General features: G+C 46.4%; 1 protein-coding gene across 2 annotated transcripts in view; it reads right to left on the minus strand.

Annotated features, from left to right (window-relative positions):
* CPAMD8 (C3 and PZP like alpha-2-macroglobulin domain containing 8) overlaps positions 1 to 20,780 on the minus strand; it is a 1,104,327-nt gene that overhangs the window by 535,385 nt on the left and 548,162 nt on the right. For both annotated transcript variants that reach the window (XM_069217904.1, XM_069217903.1), the window contains exons 26-27: positions 4,647 to 4,823; positions 3,239 to 3,320 (exon numbers count right to left, since the gene is read on the minus strand). In XM_069217904.1, coding sequence (XP_069074005.1) covers positions 3,239 to 3,320; positions 4,647 to 4,823 — 259 coding nt within the window. The remainder of the gene's footprint in view (positions 1 to 3,238; positions 3,321 to 4,646; positions 4,824 to 20,780) is intronic.

Below are 20,780 nucleotides of genomic sequence, written 5' to 3' on the forward strand. Positions count from 1 at the left end.
TTCTGTCAGGAAACCAAGATATTACTCAGTCCCAAAATGTATTGACTTAAGCTATTTTTGAAAGCTTTTGAAATGTGTTTTCAAGTCCAAAATCCAAAAAAAGGCCAAACTCAATGCTTGCTCTCATTAGAAGCCATAAAAATGGAATCGCTTAACTGTCTGTTGCAGAGCATGATTATACTGGTGGGATGAAGCAGTGTTTTTTTCCAGCATTTCCAAGCTGCAGCCCATTTGGCTATATCGAACTTCTTTTCATACATACTCCTTTAGTTTTAATAGAAACTTTGTTTTATTTTAATTGGAATCTTTTTTTTTTTTTTTTTTTTTTAACGATCAATGTAGCCTGCACTGGTTGTCATGAGTCTTGCTTTTATTGTTTTAAATATTAGCTTTTCAAAAAAGAAAAATGTGGTATATTTTGTATACAAACTTTTGATTTATGTAACCAATGTGCACTGCATTTAGCATGATAAAAGGTTTAATTTTGAAGGCTATATGCCACTATTTTGGCTCGGATTGGTGGCGAAGATGTATAAATGCATTTTCCTATGAAGTGAGGTGTCAATCTTAGCAACAGAGGAGCGTATGCATCTCTGTAATCTGTACACATACACAAAGATTCATTTTACTTAGAACAAAAACATCCACAAAGCTCCTTCTAAATATAGAGCTGCATGAGCAGGCAGGCTCTGCTTTTAGGAGCATGAATGCAAATATATTTACACTAGGTTGTTCAATGTGATTTGATATTCCACGTATGTGCCACTGTTGTGAAGTAGATGGTTAAAAACCCATGAAGTTAGATCCTGCCCCTCCGCCTTACAGTGTGCAACTCGGGCCACTTTGGATGTGATTAGATCATTTTGCTGCAGAGATTTGGTTTTGATGCTTCCACTGGGAATGGGAGGGTCGAAGGTACACCCAGGCTTGACTAGGAATTTCAAGAGTATTAAGTCATTATATGTCCCAGAATTAGAGAGCGAGGGGAATTGGAGATGCCAAGTCTTTGATAAAAAGGAGGTTTTAGTGTGAAACCATTTGATTTAGTAATGGTATGTAGGTCTGAGGATAGTTATGAAACAAAATTAGATCTTAAATGCAAAGGCAAATAGAGACCAGATGGGAACATATAAATAACCAGACTATTTTTTCCTGTAGCTTAAAGGGAAACTCCCAAGAAGAACCGGGCTGTGCAAGGAGAAGTCGTTGTAAGATATTTCTTTGCTATAAATATTTCCAAGCAGCTACAGGCCCATCATGCAAACCGTTGTATACGCTTTGCTGTAATTCTGTCCACAAATCTTTCCTGCAGACTTGCACTTCATGCCTGCTGCGAGGCCTTTTGTTTGCATTCCAAGAGCAGTCAGACGTTTTAATTGAAACTACTCATATAGTATTTCACCGAAGTCTGGGGGCCACAATCAAGTTGCACTCAAATCATATAACCAAGACTGCCTTTTAGCACCCTACTCTGTCAAGGTCCTGTGATAGAGCAGTCAAGGTTTATTCAAGAAAGTTGAGTATCATTAGAAACTGTACAGAGGCAGATAACACTTAATAAATGGAATGTCTAAACAAATCTTAATCAATAATATATACCAGGTTGTTACAGGTAAATAAATACAATAGCCAGTGTGGCTCCCCTTTCCTTGACAAATGCTTTCTTGGTTTTTCCCCCAAGACCACCCCCGCTGCCTTATAACATCTTGGGATTTTTTGCAGTATCCGCTTTCACGTACTCCACTTTGTTGCTTTTGCAAGGGAAATAATTTTTTTTACCCTATTCCTGATTTTTTGTTGCTTCTTACAGGTAATACACGATCACCCTCCTAACGTCTAATGTGCGTAGATCCCCTCTGCAATAGTTTTTGATTGTTGAAGAAAACAGTGTAGTTGGATAGCCTGGTTGATGTGGAAGTGAGAGTGGCTTTTGGGAGAAACTGAAATTTTTTCCTTGTGACCACTTAGTCCTTGAGTATCTGTAAGTATGCTTCTTGTATTGCGAGTGCATGTAACTCATTTTCCCTAGGCTGGGAAGTGATGGAAATGAGAAAGGCTGTCTTGAGTGTTAAGTATTTGAATCCTGTCTTTGGGGACAGAGCTAGCACTACGTTTATGTTTCCCCTTAGTGTGGACAATGGAGTGCTACAGAAACTTCTTCTATTGTACCCCTTGTATGTGCCACTATGATGGACATAACGTGTAGGAAAGGTTTTTTTTTTAAAGGTCTGTTAGATATTTGACAGTTGTAGTGTATTTTGTCCTGCTGTCAATCTGTCCTTCCCTGTTACATTAGTAAAGATACCTGTTCCACTTGGTGGTATAATAGTTGTTGGGTTTCTAACCTCTCTCAGGCCCTCCATGCATCTTAAGGATGTTGTAAGTGTCTAAATTCCATAAAAAACATTAGCCATAAGGTATATGTTAAGTAAAATGTATATCTTAGTGCATACATCTCACAAATTACGTTTGAGGCTGTCTCTCATCCCCAGAGTTTACTAGCAGTTTCAGTTTGTGAGTGTGTCTATTGTCATTTAAACTGTATCTGTGTATTATAATTCAGCTTATTGTGTGTTATTTACTGTGCCTTGCTGCATGTGAAACACTGCGCTTTGATACCTTTGGTGTATTAAGCACCCAAAGGGAACAACATAGTTATCAATTTTGAAGAATAGCAGTGCAGATAGTCAGAGGATGTAATTGGTAAACGGTTGTCATCAACCATTTACCAGTGTGACCCCTAGTTCTGACACAGCCATAAGAGCAGGCATGATACACAATAGAGTACAAATTAACCTTGCCATAAACTGGACCCACTAAAGGGATAGTCTCTCCATAATTGTGTTAAGTTTGTGTCTCCTGTAGTGTAGTGTCTCTCTCACTCTATACAAGCTGTTTTGGTGCTCCAGTGAGAATTCAAAACTGTATTATCCTTGAAAACACAGCACAACTAATGCAGCCCTACAGCTGGCTTTATCTTAGGGCAGTGATTTGATGACCAGTATTCTTGGATGAGGATAGTAAATCAAGTCTCACTGAACTTGCTCATCCCACCCTAAATGTTAAGCAATCTCTACTTTGCGGCAGTTTACACCAAGTCTCTCTAGAGGGTGCAGGGCCCTGAAAAGCAGTTGATGACAAACCCTTTGTCAAATAGATTGAAGGACCTACGGTGTCTTGTGCACGGTCTTGCAGGTTTAAGGGCTTCACTGTACCCTTTCTCACTAACGCCACTCACCACATGCTGCCGGAGGAATCTCTTTCACCAAAAGCACTGTAGGACCCATCTTGTCGTTTATATGTCAGCTGCCGCTGGTAACCTGGAAGACATAGAAAATCTAGATGCAATTGCTTTCTCCTAAACATGAGTGAACATTCTGAAAATGCATACTTTAGAGCATGACTGAATTGGGAACACTAATTATGCTTTGTAGCAGCACATAACACCCAGGTATGGTTTCTCCACATAGGCCTATGCATGTGAAAGATCAGTATATCTCAGGGAGCACAAGGTGCGTTTCAAAGCAGTGTTTTGCTTCAGATCGTCTAGAACAATCATCATGCAATCAAGCGGCCAGGGTGGTGCAAAAAAAATCAAACACTGGAGAAACATATGCTGCAAAGTACATTCAGTGCAGTAACCACTGAATGTTGACAACCATCAATAGGTGAAAGCATAGATAATCAGTATGCTCAAGAAGGATATTAGTTCATTTTTTCACATAGCAATTTTAAGTGCTGCTCAGCCAGTATTGCCAAACACTTCTGCAGGAGAGAGAAAATAGTGGGTAAGATTCAGGGTATTGCTGAAAGAGGAGGATTTTAGCAAAATATTAAGTCTGTCAGTATGAATAGTTTACAGTCTGCACGTTTAGGAGTGTATAACATCTGTGACATGACTAATTGGCATCAAGAAGGTCATAAGTATAACAAATATTAAAGTATTAGAGTTAACTATTATTTACAATATACTGGTAAATTTTATGATTGTTAAATATTTCAGAAATAAAAATTAGTGTCTTCTTTTCCAAACAAAATTGGAATTAACTGTGAGAGAAATGTGAGGCAATTGCAGAAAGACGTGCACCATAAGTAAGTTAAATATTCATGGATGCAAATATGCATGTTATTTATGGAACTAGTAGGAGTGAGATCTAGTTTGGGCTAGACTAAATTCTGTGACCATGAGCAAATTATGTTATGCCTCTTTACAGCAGTTTATTTTTGTATCTGTTTTTGTGGGCTAACAAATGTTTCGCGCCACCTTTGTGTGCTCATAATGCTTTTAAGTCCTGAAGGAGAGTAAGATAGTCACTGTGCTTCACCCTGCAACCTCACCTCATAAGATGTAGTTGGTAGTCTATACAGCATCATCTTCCACTCATGATTCAAGACATAGCATATGACCAAGCGCCAAATTCACCTTGTAACAAGTAATTACCTCACTTTGGTGGTGGCTGATGTTGCCTGCTGTGTTATCTTCCACTTCACCATAGAACAAGTAGTATTATATTAATCTCTCCAACTTCACTTTTTACAACGTAATTCAGAGTCTCTCCTACATCTCATCTTGCAGAGGAAGTTTGGAACCCCCACACCACTTCCCATCTTACAGGAGAAAGCCTAGAACAATCTCTACATCTCACCTTGCAAGAGGTAGTCTATGGCTTCACGTTCCACCTCTGGACAAAGCTGCTTAGTTTTCCGAAGATATTTCAAGACAAAAACATTAGGTGCAAAATGGATCATATTTTGTTCTCCACACCCAAATGGCAGTCGCAGCAGATTATCCAAGTTGTTGAGTGTTGGTCCCATAACATCGCCTTAAAGAAAAATATGAAGGTGTTATGACAAAACAATGTATCTCTAGGAAGCCAATGTTTGATTATCACAAAACAAGGAACGAATTACAGCCTGATGTTGAGTTTGTTCTGAGTATTTTTTTTTTGTTGATTTAGAACTTCAGCCAAGGCATTGGTTTTAAAATTCACTGTATTGAGGAAGAGTGCTAGGATGGCAGGTTTTCTAAAAAAGAGGTTATATCTAACATTGGAGAAGTCACATTTGTGAAATTGCATTTCAGTGGAAAAGTAACCAATGTTATCAGCCCCGGCACAAAGCCAATCAGCAAATACAGATATGATAAGTGTCCCCCAAGTTTACAAAGTCATTGTCCAGTTAGTAGCCTCTCTACCATACAGCAGGACTGATATACTTGCATGGTAGGGACACTAAATTAACCTTTTCCTGAATGCCCGTTGTCATTTACATCTTGGTCTTTCGTGGAGTTATTTCAGCTAGGAAAAGTGACAGATGGCTCAACCTACAATGTGGGACTGTTCAGCCCCCATGTCTATTCTATTCTGGATGTTGGGAGAGCCGGTAAAAGAGCTGGATGTGTCAGCAGCATGTCTGATGACTAGGGTACAGAAATAGGATGCTTATAATGCAGAAAGCGTAGATTTGAAGTATGTGATTTCTTGGCAGTTCTCGGTTACTGCCCCCACCTAAACTAGGGCCTGATTCAGAAATTGGCAGATGAGTTACTCTGTGACAACGGTGACAGATATCCCATCCGCCGAAATCTAAATAGGATATAATGGGATTGTGGGATTTAGATTTTGGTGGACGGAATATCCGTCACCGTTGTGACAGAGTAACTCGTCCGCCAATATCTAAATCAGGCCCTTACTCTGCTAGATACACTGAGAAAGGCTTTTGACACATCTGTCCCATCCCTTCATTCCCATGTTGTTCATTGCCCCACTGACTTGATCCTCTATTGCAGGAGAGGTGCTTAATGGCCTTAGTGAATAATGCACAATCAAATTAATAATCATTGCCTGTTTCATCTTCTGCAGTAATCTGATATAACATAACAGTAATTTGATTGTTATATGTGAGACACATTCACATTCACTCTTCTGAACTGGATTTTTAAAATGGTATATTCACTATAATTAATTGACAGCAGTAAGAACTAAAGCATTTTTCTGCGTCATAGAATGAATTTAGTCAAACACTAGAAGAAATCTGTGCTCCCTGCGTGGACTCCTGAGTATTTCTTATAGATGTATTTTTGATCAATTAAAAATCACACGGGATGCCAATGTCCATCTGTCTTCATGATAATTTGCACCCTGTGACAGCCTATCAGAGGCTCAATTTATTTTTACAAAGACATTATGATGAATCCAAAATAATAGTTTCAAGCCTGCACTGTAGAATTTAATGTGTTAGAAGGTGTGGAAATGTATGAAGGGACGATAAACAAAATGCGGCCTGACAGGTTTTCATTGTAAGATGATAAAAGCATCCTGTCTCTAAGAGTCCAGGAGGTTCCTCTACCTTTAATGTGCTCTACTGGGAGTTACCCCAGAGAGCCAGTTCTTTTTCCCGGCTCACGTGAATAGGACCTTCAGAGCACATGGGATGTTTCACACCTCTGATTTGAGTGAAATTTGAAACAAAATTTGATTTTTACAGCTTCACTCAACATCTTTAACTAATTTCTGTCAAGTGAAGCAATTTTTTTGCTGATTCCTGACAGAATATTCCACAAAAAGATTGTTTCTGGTCCCAGAAGGTCTTTGTGATGCGTTTGCCAAGCTCTCACTTGGTGAAGGACTGCAACATCTGTAAAATGATTTCCAAAAGGATCCGGGCTGAGGGGTTCCTTCAAGATATGAAAGCAGAGGAAGTAAAGAATATTAGAGAAGACCGGAAAGATAATTTTCTCATGCCTCCTGTGAGAAGCAACCTACTCCTGACAAAGACTCCGGGAAAAGGATATCTAGAGAAAAGATTCTGTCTTAAAAAAATCAACGTAATCATTCTCAATGCAATTTGGAATCAATGTCAATGAAGTATTCATCAAGAGCTTCAGCTCCTACTTGTTCCCTGTGACATGAGGGTGTGATGCCTGTTAAACAACATCATGTACATATGGAACAGCCATGCAAAGAGATCTCCCTCAGAAAGTACCCATTGTTCCACATCTAAACGTGTTCACCACTCAAGGTCAGTGAAGATGCCGATAACATTGATAGCAGCATTTGAAAATGTAATTACGTCTGTAACTTAATCTATGACTTCGAAGACTGATCCCTGCTTGACATCAGTTCACTCACCATCGAAGAGAAGACACCATAGAAGTCATACAAAGTCTCCATCTCTATCAATATTGGAGACAAACTCCAGATGCTCCAAAAACAATAGCCATTAAAGGCACTCCATCCCCATGAATTGTTTCTTTGGCGTAGATACACCTATAATGTCCACTTCTTCCTTAACAACAACTCCAAAGAAGAGAGTTTGTCCAAGCCTCCTCCATCTACATCACAACAAATTACCCTGTATCCTTGTCTACTGCCATTCAGGCCAATAAAACCATTTTATACCTTTTGAGTATCCGCTTCAGGAACTCTTACAAGTCATGCAGCTATTTCATAGAATGGTGTGAAGACCTACTTCTATGTCTCCACTAAAGAAAAGGAAACATTCTCGAGAATCTTCTTGAGGATCACCAGTTTCCTTTCAATTAATCCCCCAAAAAAGAAGAGAGAGTTCAGATCTCCTTCAAGATGCAGATCGACTTCCTCAGTCTCAGATGGCACTACTTGCTACACACCAGTGTCCGCAGCTGTATTTCCCTCACGCACCTCCCCGGTTCATGAAATTTCTACCTTTTACAAGGTTACGGCTAGGGAAGTTACCAAGATGAACATCCCTCAGGAGGTACAATAGCCAACTGTTTCAGCAAATCTGGAAAGGTTAAGAATCCCGTTCTGCCTTTAGTTCCTTAACCACTTGATCTGATAGACTTCTAGCAGCAGATTACTTTCAGAATTCTCTCCATGCATTAGACTGGATCCAGAAAACTTTTGTGAGCAGTACCCCTGTGTGCAGTTAGGTGCCGTTGATCAGCTCTGCATCCATCGTCGGAATTGTCTGCACCGGATATGATGTTGTGGTTCCAATACAGACACGATCCTGGTGCGCTGATATCAGTTCTTTTCTTTCCACGACAGCAAGCTCTGATTGAAAGAGAGCTACCCCTAAGTCAATTTTGACTGGCTTTCATCAACTTTTTGGCAAGTGTTCTTTGAGTGTTCTACTCCTGGTGCACTGAGGATGTCCCTCTCTGTCTATGGGTGGCACCATCCCCATTGTAATTCCCGACTCCGACATAGAGCCGGATGGGTGTCGTATGATATTAACTTCGATGCCGGCAGGAGCTTTGCCTCCTAGAACAGATCCTGAGCCCTTTTACTATGGCTTAGTTCTCGGGGATGAATGGTAGGGGTCGCTGGACCATTTAGAATACCAGCCCCATGAAGGAATGGACTGGCATGAAGTCTTGGATGAGGACAGCAAACTGGATGCTTCTCCAGATACTGGCAGGCTTTCTTCCCCTACTGTGGCTACAGAGGAGGGAGCATCTTATGCTATGGTGGTGAGAAGTGCGGCTGAGGTCCTGAAACTTCAACTGCCTTAGACGGCCATCAAGACTAATCTCTTGACAGAGGTGCTGCAACCGGAAACTTCCACCTCAGAACCCCTGCTCCCGTTTAATGAGACTCTCACTGACGTCCTACTGGGTACTTGGTCCAAACCCAGCACAGGGGCTACTTGGGCAGGACGATTGCCCACCGCTATCGCCCCGCACCTGGGGACCTACGTTTCATGACACAACACCCCACCCTTGAGAGCTTGGTGGTCCAAGCCTTTACCTCCCAGGGCATATTCCCTTCCACTCTCCGGATAGGGAATCCAAAAGGTTGGACTCACTTGGAAAGATGTTTTCTTTTGACAGCCTTGCATTATAGTTGTGAACACCGCACGCCTTCTAGGCCGTTACTCCCACACGCTGTGGGATATGTTTGCACAAGTGCTGCCACAGGTCCTGGAGGAGGCCTGGGCTGTACTTTCTCAGGCTGTTACCAATTTGCGGGACGCAGTGAAATTCAAAAAACGTTGCGGACTGGACACAACGAGTCGCTAGGTAGAGATATTTCATCGATAGTGGCCTTGAGGAACCACACTTGGTGGAGGACGTCTGGCTTTTTGGGGGATATCTGGGCTACTTTAATGGACATGCCCTTGATGGCACCTGTCTCTTTGGCAGACTCAACGCTTGAGCACTTCAAGGATTCTTGGGCTACGGCCATGTCCTAGTCCTCGCTGTGGCCCACATGCCCCCCCAGTCTGCCTTTCATCCCTTTCAAGGCTATGGAAGGGACCTCCAACCGTGTCCTTTCTCCGCCAGCCACTGTGCCACACATGTTGCCCAGCTGAGAGCGTGGGATCCACCAACCTTGTGGATCAGGTGGCCAACGGTCTGGACAATCCACACGCACCCTCTGAAGCAGCCTCTAAACCTTCCTAGTCTGACTCTCCCTCACCATGGGCCAAATGGAGGCTTTCCTCCCCTGCTGACAGTCCATCATGTCAGAGAGGTGGGTTTTGCAGATAGTCTGAAGCGGCTGCTCTCTCCACTTCGAAACTACCTCTCATCCATGCCACCATTGTTCGAGCAGATGAGAGAGGATTATTTGTCCTGTCTCTGTGAGGAAGTGTTAGAAATGGGGTCTCTAGTTGGCAGTCGGTTTGCACCCTGCCCAAGTAGAGACCCTCACTCTAGTCAGGATAAGGGAGATACTTGCTCAGATAACCCCTGCTCACCCCCTTGGTAGCTTGGCACGAGCAGTCAGGCTTATCTCAGAAGCAATGTGTAAAGCATATGCACACAACACACAGTAACACAGTGAAAACACTACAAAACGATACCACACCAGTTTTAGAAAAATAGCCAATATTTATCTATTTAAAACAAGACCAAATACTATAAAAATCCAACATACAGTAATAAAAATATGAATTCTGCAAGATTTACTCAAAAATACAGTTCCTTGAAGTGAATAGCTCCACCTGAGGTTATCACAGCGTCGTGAGCAACAAAACCACCAGTTCAAGCCGGCCGCGGCGTCGCGGGCCAGCTACGGTGTCGGGGACACCCGCAAACAGTACCTTGAATTTGTTGGGCGTTGTGATCCCTGCAGTGAGCTCCGGAGACCAGCGTCGCTGACTTTGCGGTATCGGTTCCAGAGTTGGTTCAGGAGTCTACGTACATACCGTGGCACCCGTTGACCTAAAGTAAACTTCCTTAATTATCAGATGAGTACATCATAAATATGTTGAGAATCTTGATTTACTATTAATATAAGTATCTCATTTAATATACAGTCTAAATCATATACACAAATCCAATTTCATGAGTCCGTCTAGGTCCAAGTGAACTGCATACAGCAAAGCTGTTATATTAATTTCTAAAGTCCATTTAGTTCCAAACAAATGTTCTTGAAGTCCTTATCATCACCTCTAATTTGGGTGGAAATCCATAGAAAAACTAAATGTCCACATTTCTTACAGCGACATCTCAGCCAACACGTGTTTCTTCATTTGACTTCCTCAGGGCTGGAATAAAGTCGTTCCTCTTAAAATGTTTTTCTTGCAATAATCCAAACGCTATGTGAACTATATAATGTTCCAAACGATTACCATCTCCGTAGTCAGAATACATATACTAATATTATTTCCACTCAGTTACTTTGTAGCTGTCAAAGGGAAATCCTTCTCGTACTTCTCCAATATATTAACAAGGAGAGCGTGGCCCGTCTGCACACCGCCCGTGTGAAATTCGCCACGTATCTTTTAATTTACAAAGACCAAACGCCAAATAAACGCGGGTAACAGCTCGTAAGCCGGGCGGATTAGATAACAGCTTACGAGCTGTTACCCGTGTTTATTTGGCATTTGGTCTTTGTAAATGAAAAGATACACGGCGAATTTCACATGGGGGCGGTCCGCCGGGCGGATTAGATAACAGCTTACAAGCTGTTACCCGCGTTTATTTGGCATTTGGTCTTTGTAAATTAAAAGATACGCGGCGAATTTCACACAGGGATGATGTGCAGACGGGTCACACTCTCCTTGTTAATATATTGGAGAAGTACGAGAAGGATTTCCCTTTGACAGCTACATAGTAACTGAGTGGAAATAATATTAGTATATGTATTCTGACTACGGAGATGGTAATCGTTTGGAACATTATATAGTTCAAATAGCATTTGGATTATTGCAAGAAAAACATTTTAAGAGGAACGACTATATTCCAGCCCTGAGGAAGTCAAATGACGAAACACGTGTTGGCTGAGATGTCGCTGTAAGAAATGTGGACATTTTGTTTTTCTATGGATTTCCACCCAAATTAGAGGTGATAAGGACTTCAAGAACATTTGTTTGGATCTAAATGGACTTTAGAAATTAATATAACAGCTTTGCTGTATGCATGTACTTGGACCCAGACGGACTCATGAAATTGGATCTGTGTATATGATTTAGACTGTATATTAAATGAGATAATTATATTAATAGTAAATCAAGATTCTCGACATATTTATGATGTACTCATCTGATAATTAAGGAAGTTTACTTTAGGTCAACGGGTGCCAAGGTATGTACGTAGTCTGTTTAACTGTTTTTACAGTCAGCTTTTGGGGTTAGGGTGTATTCCCCTCAGATAGTCAAGTCAAAAAAATCTGTTTATATACTGTTGAAACTCTCCTTGGTGCACCACGTCTCCCCTTTCTAATACACCTTCTTTGTGTACAAACTGTTTGGTTCAGGAGTCGTCAGGACCTTGAAGTCACACGCCTTGCAGATTGAACTCCGGGCTGATTAAGTCAGGTGCGTTGGTGTTGATGGGGTCGGGGCTGCGGTGCGAAGCAGGACGATGTGACGTGCGGTGCCCACAGGTCACGGTGCAGGCAGTGGCTCGGTGATGGTGCCCAGCGGCTTTGGTGAGACCAGGGCTGAGGTGTGAAGCGGGACGGTGGAACGTGCTGTGTCCACAGGTCACGGTGCAGGCAGCGGCACCGTCATTGTGGAAGCGCTGTCGTCGGTAGGCCCAAGCGAGCGGTGCAAGACGGGACAGTGCTTCGTGACCCTCACGAGCAGTGTCCACAGGCCATGGTGCAGGCAGGGATACCTGGTGACGACACTGGAGTCGATGGTGCTGGCGTTGGTGTACCGGGGCTGCAGTGCGGGACGGTGCTTCGGGCTCCTCACGAGTGGTGTCCACAGGCCACGGTGCAAGCAGCGGTGCTGGTGTCAGCAAGAGCGTCATCGTCGGGGATGCCCAGGCTGCGGTGTGAGCAGGGGATGCCAGAGTGCGGGGCCCACAGGTTGAGGTGTGAGCAGCAGCTCGGTGAAGTCGTCTGATGACGGCGTCGGTGAGACCAGGGTTGCAGTGTGAAGAGGGCAGTGCGACTCCGTGTGGCAGGTCACGGTGCAGGCCAGTGGCGTCATTGCCGGCGTTGCAGTGGTTTCTCCTCTTGAACAGCACAAAACACACAGGTCCCAGTGCTGCAGGTCGAGGAAACTGAAGTCTTTGGTGACCTTGTGACTTCCAACAGGAGGCAAGCTGACACACAGCAAAGTTCACCCTTTGCACTCTTTTCAGGCAGAAGCAACAACTGCAGGCCAGTCCAGCAAAGGTACAATACTTCTCCTCCAGCTCTTCTCCTTGGCAGAGGTCCCTCTTGATTCCATAAAGATTCCATAAGTGTGGGGTTTTGGTTCTTCTTCTTGTACCCCTTTCTGCCTTTGAAGTTGGCAAACTCCAAAGCAAAGTCTCAAGTGTTTGCCAGATCCTTTCTTGTCCTAGCCAGGCCCCAGACACACACCAGGGGGTCGGAGACTGCATTGTGTGAGGGCAGGTAGAGACCTTTGAGGTGTGAATGACCACTCCTCCCCTTCCCTCTAGCTCAGATGGCTCATCAGGATATGGAGGCTTCACCCCTGCCCCCTTTTGTGTCACTGTCTAGAGGTGCAAAACAGCCCAGCTGTCAAACTGACCCAGACAGATAATCCGCAAACAGGCAAAGTCACAGAATGGTTTAAGCCAGAAAATACCTACTTTCTAAAAGTGGCATTTTCAAACAGACAATTTAAAAAACAACTTCACTAAAAGATGTACTTTTGAATTGTGAGTTTAGAGACCCTAAACTCCATATTTATATCTGCTCTCAAAGGGAATCTGCGCTTTAAGGATATTCAAAGGCAGCCCTCATGTTAACCTATGAGAGAGATAGACCTTGCACACTGAAAACCGAATTTGGGAGTATTTCACTGTTCGGACATATAAAACACACTAGTTACTGTATATGTCCTACCTTAAACATACACTGCACCTTGCCCCTGGGGCTACCTAGGGCCTACCTTAGGGGTGCCTGACTTGTAGTAAAAGGGAAGGTTTAGGCCTGGCAAGTGGGTACACTTGCCAAGTCGAATTGGAAGTTTAAAACTGCACACATGGACACTGCAGTGGCAGGTCTGAGCCATGTTTACACGGCTACTAATGTGGGTGGCTAAACCAGTGCTGCAGGCCCACTAGTAGTATTTGATTTACAGGCCCTGGGCACCTCCAGTGCACTTTACTAGGGACTTACCAGTAAATCAAATATGCCAATTTTGGATAAACCAAACAGTAGTAGTAGTACAAACTTTATTCGACTTTCAACAAGTCATAAAAGTATCAAATAAAACACATCTATATTTAGTAGCACAATAAATAGAATAAAATAATAAAAGAATAAATAGCAGAGATCAATCAATCAATCAATCGCATTTATAAAGCGCGCTACTTACCCATAAAGGGTCTCAAGGCGCTGGAGGGGGGGGGGGGGGGGGCAGTGCTCGAAGAGCCAGGTCTTGAGCTGCCTTCTGAAGGAGAGGTGGTCAGGTATGGCGCAAAGGTGGCTGGGCAGAGAGTTCCAGGTTTTCGCTGCTAGGAAAGAGAAGGATCTTCCTCCGGCGGTGGCTTTGCGGATGCGGGGTACGGCTGCCAGGGCCTGTCCGGTCGAGCGTAGAGTGCGCGGAGGGGTGTAGAAGGAGACGCGGTTGTTGATGATTTTGGGTCCGAGGTCGTGGAGGGCTTTGTGTGCGTGGGTGAGGAGTCGGAAGGTGATCCTCTTGTTGACTGGGAGCCAATGAAGTCTCTTCAGGTGTCCGGAAATGTGGTGGTGGCGGGGTATGTCCAGGATGAGTCGTGCGGCAGCGTTCTGGATCCGTTGTAGTTTCCTCTGCAGCTTGGTGGTGATGCCGGCGTATAGGGTTTTCCCGTAGTCCAGGCGGCTGGTGACGAGGGCGTGGGTGACGGTCTTCCTGGTGTCGGTGGGGATCCAGCGGAAGATCTTGCGGAGCATGCGGAGGGTGTTGAAGCATGCCGAGGTCACCGAGTTGACCTGTCTGGTCATGGAGAGGGATGAGTTCAGGATGAAGCCGAGGTTGCGTGCGTGGACGGTGGGTTGGGGAGTGCTGCCTAGGGCGGGGGGCCACCAGGATTCGTCCCATGCGGCGGGGGTAGGGCCGAGGATGAGGACCTCCGTCTTATCTGTGTTCAGTTTCAGCCGGCTGTCTGTCATCCAGTTCGCTACTTTCTTCATTCCTTCGTGTAGTCTGGTCCTAGCTGAGGTGGGGTTGTTTGTGAGGGATAAGATGAGCTGGGTGTCGTCGGCATAGGATATGAGGTCGGGTCCGTGTTTGCGTGCGATGTTCGCCAGGGGGGTCATGTAGACGTTGAAGAGAGTGGGGCTGAGGGAGGATCCTTGGGGTACGCCGCAGATGATCTCCGTGGCTGTAGATCTGAAGGGGGGCAGGCGGACTCTCTGAGTCCTTCCGGAGAGGAAGGAGACGATCCATTCCAGGGCCTTGCCTCTGATGCCGGCGTTGCTGAGGCGGCGTATCAGGGTGCGGTGGCAGACCGTGTCGAAGGCTGCAGAGAGGTCCAGGAGTATGAGGGCCACGGTTTCTCCCTTGTCGGTCAGGGCTCGGATGTCGTCCGTGGCTGCGATGAGGGCGGTTTCGGTGCTGTGGTTGGCCCTGAAACCGAACTGTGTGGGGTCGAGGGAGTCGTTGGTTTCCAGGGCGGTGGTGAGTTGAGCGTTGACGATTTTCTCAATCACTTTGGCGGGGAATGGTAGGAGAGAGATGGGCCGGAAGTTTTTGAGTTCGGTGGGGTCTTCTGTAGGTTTCTTTAGGAGGGCGTTGAGCTCTGCGTGTTTCCAGCTCTCCGGGAAGGTGGCGGCGGTGAGGGAGGCGTTGATGACGTCTCGGAGGTGCGGTGCGATGATGTTGTCGGCCTTGTTGTAGATGTGGTGCGGGCAGGGGTCTGATGGGGATCCGGAGTGGATCGAGTTCATGACGCGGGTGGTCTCCTTGGTGGTGGTAGGGCTCCAGGTGAGGATGGTGGTGATGTCGGTGGCGGGTTCCGGGTGGGGGTTTGCGTTGGCGGTCGGGAAGCTGTTGTATATGTCGATGATCTTGTGGTGGAAGAAGGTTGCGAGGGAGTCGCAGAGGTCCTGTGAGGGGGGAATGGGGTTGTTTTCTGCGTCCGGGTTGGAGAGCTCTTTGACGATGCCAAATAGTTCCTTGCTGTTGTGGGCGTTGTTGTCAAGTCTGTTCCGGTAGGCTGTTTTTCGTGCGGCGCGGAGGTGTTGGTGGTGTTGGCGGGTGGCGTCCTTGAGAGCTGACATGTTCTCTTCGGTCTGGTTGAGGCGCCACGCCTTCTCGCGGGCGCGGCATTCTTTCTTGGAGTTCTTGAGGTCGGGGTGAACCAGGAGTTTTTCTTGTGGTTGTTGGTGTTAGCTTGAGTCTTCAGGGGGGCCAGGAGGTTGGCGCAGTCGGAGATCCAGCTTGTGAGGTTGTTGGCAGCTTCGTTTGGGTCGGTGGTGCTGGTGGGTTGGTTCTGGGAGAGGGTTGATGCGAGCTGTTCAGTGGTGATACGATTCCAGTGTCTTCTTGGTGGTTGCTGGGTGTGGTGAAGCACTGTGGTTTTCTTGAAGCTGAAGTGGACACAGCTGTGGTCCGACCAGGTGAGTTCGGTGGCGTGGCTGACGGTGATGTGTTTGCTGGAGGAGAAGATGGGGTCGAGCGTGTGTCCGGCGTGGTGGGTGGGTGTGTTGACTAGCTGTTTCAGTCCCAGGTTGGCGAGGTTGTCCAGTAGGGCGGTGGTGTTTTTGTCGGTGAGGTTCTCCAGGTGAAAGTTGAGGTCTCCTAGGAGGATGTAGTCGGTGGACGAGAGTGCGTGAGGGTTGACAAAGTCTGCGATGTCTTCGCTGAACTTGGCGCGAGGTCCTGGTGGTCTGTACATGAGGGTGCCTCTGAGGGTGGTCTTGGGGTCGCTGTGGATCGTGAAGTGGAGATGTTCGGCGTCGGGGAGTGAGTCGTCGGTGTGGGTCGAGATGCGGATGGAGTTTTTGTGTGCGATGGCGATGCCTCCTCCGATGCGGTTGGTGCGGTCTTTCCGGATGATTTTGAAGCCGTCGGGGATGGCTATGGCGATGTCGGGTGCCGAGTAGGGGTTCATCCAGGTCTCGGTGAGGAAGGCGATGTCCGGGTTTGTTGAGTTGATGAGGTTCCACAGTTCGATGGCGTGCCTGTGGATGGATCGGGTGTTGACCAGGATGCAGTGGAGATTGCTTCCGGGGGAGTTGTTCTTGGCGGGAGCGGAGTGGGCCCGAAGGCAGGTGAAGCGGCAGTTGTTGCAGGTGAAGGATCCGTGGGTCCGTTTCGGGGTGGCGCGGTAGCAGCCCGGCGTGCGGCCGGGGTTGAGTTTGGTGAGCGTGGTGGAGTCGTAGGTCAGGCGGGAGGCGCGGGGACCAGGGGGTCGGGCGCTGGGCGCGGTCCAGGCGCGGACGGGCGCAGACGGGCGCAGATGGGCTTGCCTTATGTGCGCCTTTGGCGCGCCAGCGGCGCGCCCGCTGCGCGCGTCCCCTGCGCGGCCTCGCAGCGGCCGCCATTTAAGGGGTAGCCGGGGAGGCGGGGTTAGCTGGGAGGCGAGAGGTGGGCGGGTAGGTGAAAAAGCGGGAAAAGCAACGGCGGGAAAGCCTCGAGAATGGCGAGGAGGCCTATAAACGAAAAAGTACCGAAAAAGGTACGAAAAACGGGGGAAAAAAACGCGGAAAACGAGGAGAAAAAGCGGCGGAAGGACGGGGGGGGACGGCGGGGACACTCGGCGAAGGCAGGCACTCGGGGTACACGGAGAGAAGGGGAGCGCAATCACAACAAGCAGATAGCAAAGGGCACACACAGGCAAAACCAAGCGGGCAGACAGCAAAAGGGAGAAGGCACACAGGTCTGGTGACGCTGTGAGGACGGGGGAGCGACCTACCCTGGGGTCAAGGGTCGCTACCACGGCCTCGCAGCGGCCGCCATTTAAGGGGTAGCCGGGGAGGCGGGGTTAGCTGGGAGGCGGGAGGTGGGCGGGTAGGTGAAAAAGCAGGAAAAGCAACGGCGGGAAAGCCTCGAGAATGGCGAGGAGGCCTATAAACGAAAAAGTACCGAAAAAGGTACGAAAAACGGGGAAAAAAACGCGGAAAACGAGGAGAAAAAGCGGCGGAAGGACGGGGGGGACGGCGGGGACACTCGGCGAAGGCAGGCACTCGGGGTACACGGAGAGAAGGGGAGCGCGATCACAACAAGCAGGCAGCGAGGGGCACACACAGGCAAAACCAAGCAGGCAGACAGCAAAGGGCACACACTCGGGGTACACGGAGAGAGGGGAGCGCGATCACAACAAGCAGATAGCAAAGGGCACACACAGGCAAAACCAAGCGGGCAGACAGCAAAAGGGAGAAGGCACACAGGTCTGGTGACGCTGTGAGGACGGGGGAGCGACCTACCCTGGGGTCAAGGGTCGCTACCACGGCCTCGCAGCGGCCGCCATTTAAGGGGTAGCCGGGGAGGCGCGGTTAGCTGGGAGGCGGGAGGTGGGCGGGTAGGTGAAAAAGCAGGAAAAGCAACGGCGGGAAAGCCTCGAGAATGGCGAGGAGGCCTATAAACGAAAAAGTACCGAAAAAGGTACGAAAAACGGGGAAAAAAACGCGGAAAACGAGGAGAAAAAGCGGCGGAAGGACGGGGGGGACGCCGGGGACACTCGGCGAAGGCAGGCACTCGGGGTACACGGAGAGAAGGGGAGCGCGATCACAACAAGCAGGCAGCGAGGGGCACACACAGGCAAAACCAAGCAGGCAGACAGCAAAGGGCACACACTCGGGGTACACGGAGAGAGGGGAGCGCGATCACAACAAGCAGATAGCAAAGAGCACACACAGGCAAAACCAAGCGGGCAGACAGCAAAAGGGAGTAGGCACACAGGTCTGGTGGCGCTGTGCGGACGGGGGAGCGACCTACCCTGGGGTCAATTCACAAATATTTGAATAGCCTAGTTAGGTTTGCACCAATGCACCCATAGACTTTTTTGCAGTTAATACAGAGCATAGAAAATTTGCCATAATTCCACACATTTCAATAGAGGATAAAACCTGTAAGCTAACGTACGCACTACGGCACTGACGCAGGTTAAGCGATCTTAAAAGAGGCACTAAAAGGCGCTTTCTCTGTTTGTCATAAAATTTACAAAAGAGGACCACATGTATCGTTGTTTGGGCTGCCTTTGCGTCACAGGGACATACTCTTAAAGTTGTGCTCCAATCATTCATACTCGGAAAAGTTACTAGGCGATGGAAGGTGTCTAGCCTTAATCTTGTAAGAACAAAACGATGCCGGGGGTGTACCACATTTACCAAGTAGGGCTGCATGCCCTCTGCAGACAGGATTATTTGGTTAGACATGACACTGGACTTTTTTGATTCTACTTCCCATCGATGTTCTTCTAAATACTTCAGTGTCAATGTCCTCAATTCCTTCCTTGTAATTTTTTCCAGTGAATCTGGGTTTGTGTAGTATTCTTTACTACCCATGTTTTCAAAAAAGTTCATAATATATTTCAACCAAGGGAATCTTGATGAGTATGTTGACGCCATACAATCAGATAAAATAGCCTTATTTAGTCCACTGTGCTCAGAGGTCTAAACTTTGTGCCATAATAGTAATGGTTGTATTTTTATCAAATCAGCTAAAAAGGAGACCCCTAATTCCGCGTGGCTAATATACGATGATGTGCCGTTTGGTACCATTAACAAGTATCTGAGGAAATCATTTTCCGCCGTCTGGATCAATTTGCAATTAGTATACCCCCAAATACCTGATCCATACATGGCAGCCGGGATACACTTGGCTCTATAGATTTTTACCATATTCAGCGGGGAGATTCCCCCCTCGCCTTTTTGAAACAAAATGTCAGAGCCGCCATTGTTTTAATGATCTGATCTTTGTTCGTTTTCATACAGTGTGCCCAGGAGCCCTGTTTGTCAAACATTATACCCAAGTATGAGAATGTTCGAGCTATATCGACTTTCCCCTCTTGAATAGTAATATTATAGATCTTGCCCTGTTTCCTACCGCAATTCATTATAAAAGTTTTAGAGCGGTTGACGGTAAGTCCCAAGTCTGTCATAAAAAATTATGCAAGTGGTTAAAAGTTTTTGGAGGGCTAGTGGTGTCCTGGCCATAAGAACTGTGTCATCTGCATAGAGTAGCGCTGGGACAGCACGATTGCCTATTTGGGGAAGATCTTTACATTTGCTTGTCAGTTGACGTTCTAGATTATTTATGTATAATGAGAACAAGAGAGGAGCAAGTACACAGCCCTGGTGCACTCCTCTGTGTATGCCAAAAGGCCTAGAACATTCCCCTCTTATCCCATACCTTACCCTTGCTCTACACCCTGTATACAGGTCCCGTATAAACGGTATTATTGTTGATTCTACCCCCATACTGCTTAAAATGTCCCATAGCTTCTCATGTAATACGCAGTCAAATGCTGAAGATAAATCTATGAAGGCCAAGTACAAATTACCCTCTCTAATCCTTGTGTACTTCCCAATTATAATGCTTAGATTCAGACCCTGTTCCACCGTACCTATTCCTGTGCAGAAACCATACTGTACCGGAGATAAAATACAGTTTTCTTCTGCCCATGTTTGAAGTCTATTCAGGATGATTCTCCCTGCTAGTTTAGCTGATGTATCAAGTAGGGAGATTGGCCTATAACAGGCTGGGTTGAGGCGATCACCTTTTTTGTATATGGGGACGATAATAGAATCTCGCCACGATGATGGGGGGGCCTTGTGTGCAAGAAGCCCTCAATATCTGCGTCAGTAAGGGGCCCCATAGCTGCATATTGGCCTTATATAAATCTATCGGGACACCATCAGGGCCCAGCGCTTTCCCCGCTTTGCTTGAGTTTATTGCTTCCACTACCTCCTCTAGACTAAATTGGGGTGTTACAGTTAGACGTGCGCCTTCCTGGGCACCTGGGCCCTTTAAGAAATCCATTGACTCTATATCACTGTGCTGAGAGTATATCTTAGAAAAATATGCAATCCAATCCTCTTCTGAAATTGCAATTTCCATCCTAGGAATATCTCTATCCCCTAACACAGGAGTATTTATTGTTTTCCAGAAGAGGATATTGACCTTCGTATGGCTAGCATTGTGTAAAGTTTCCCACAAATTCCCTTTCAAAATGGATTTCCTTTTTTTTATGGCTGTCTTATATTCCTGTCTACACGTACGTATTTCAATCGGGCATCTTGTTGGGGCACTTAAGGCCTTTTTTAGTCTCTTGTGTGCTTTTGTGCAATCATGGTCAAACCAGCCCATTTCCCTTTTCTGTCCTACCTTTCCCATTCTAATAGTAAGAGCTTCTTTCACACCTTGCGTAATCTGCAAGAAGGCGCTTAAGCATTTACCTGGATCTATGTCCTCACTAAGGCAATCTACAAAGGCTTGTTTATGATCACATATTAACTGCT

This window comes from Pleurodeles waltl, chromosome 12 (assembly GCF_031143425.1).
Source record: "Pleurodeles waltl isolate 20211129_DDA chromosome 12, aPleWal1.hap1.20221129, whole genome shotgun sequence".
In the NCBI taxonomy this organism is placed as follows: Eukaryota; Metazoa; Chordata; class Amphibia; order Caudata; family Salamandridae; genus Pleurodeles; species Pleurodeles waltl.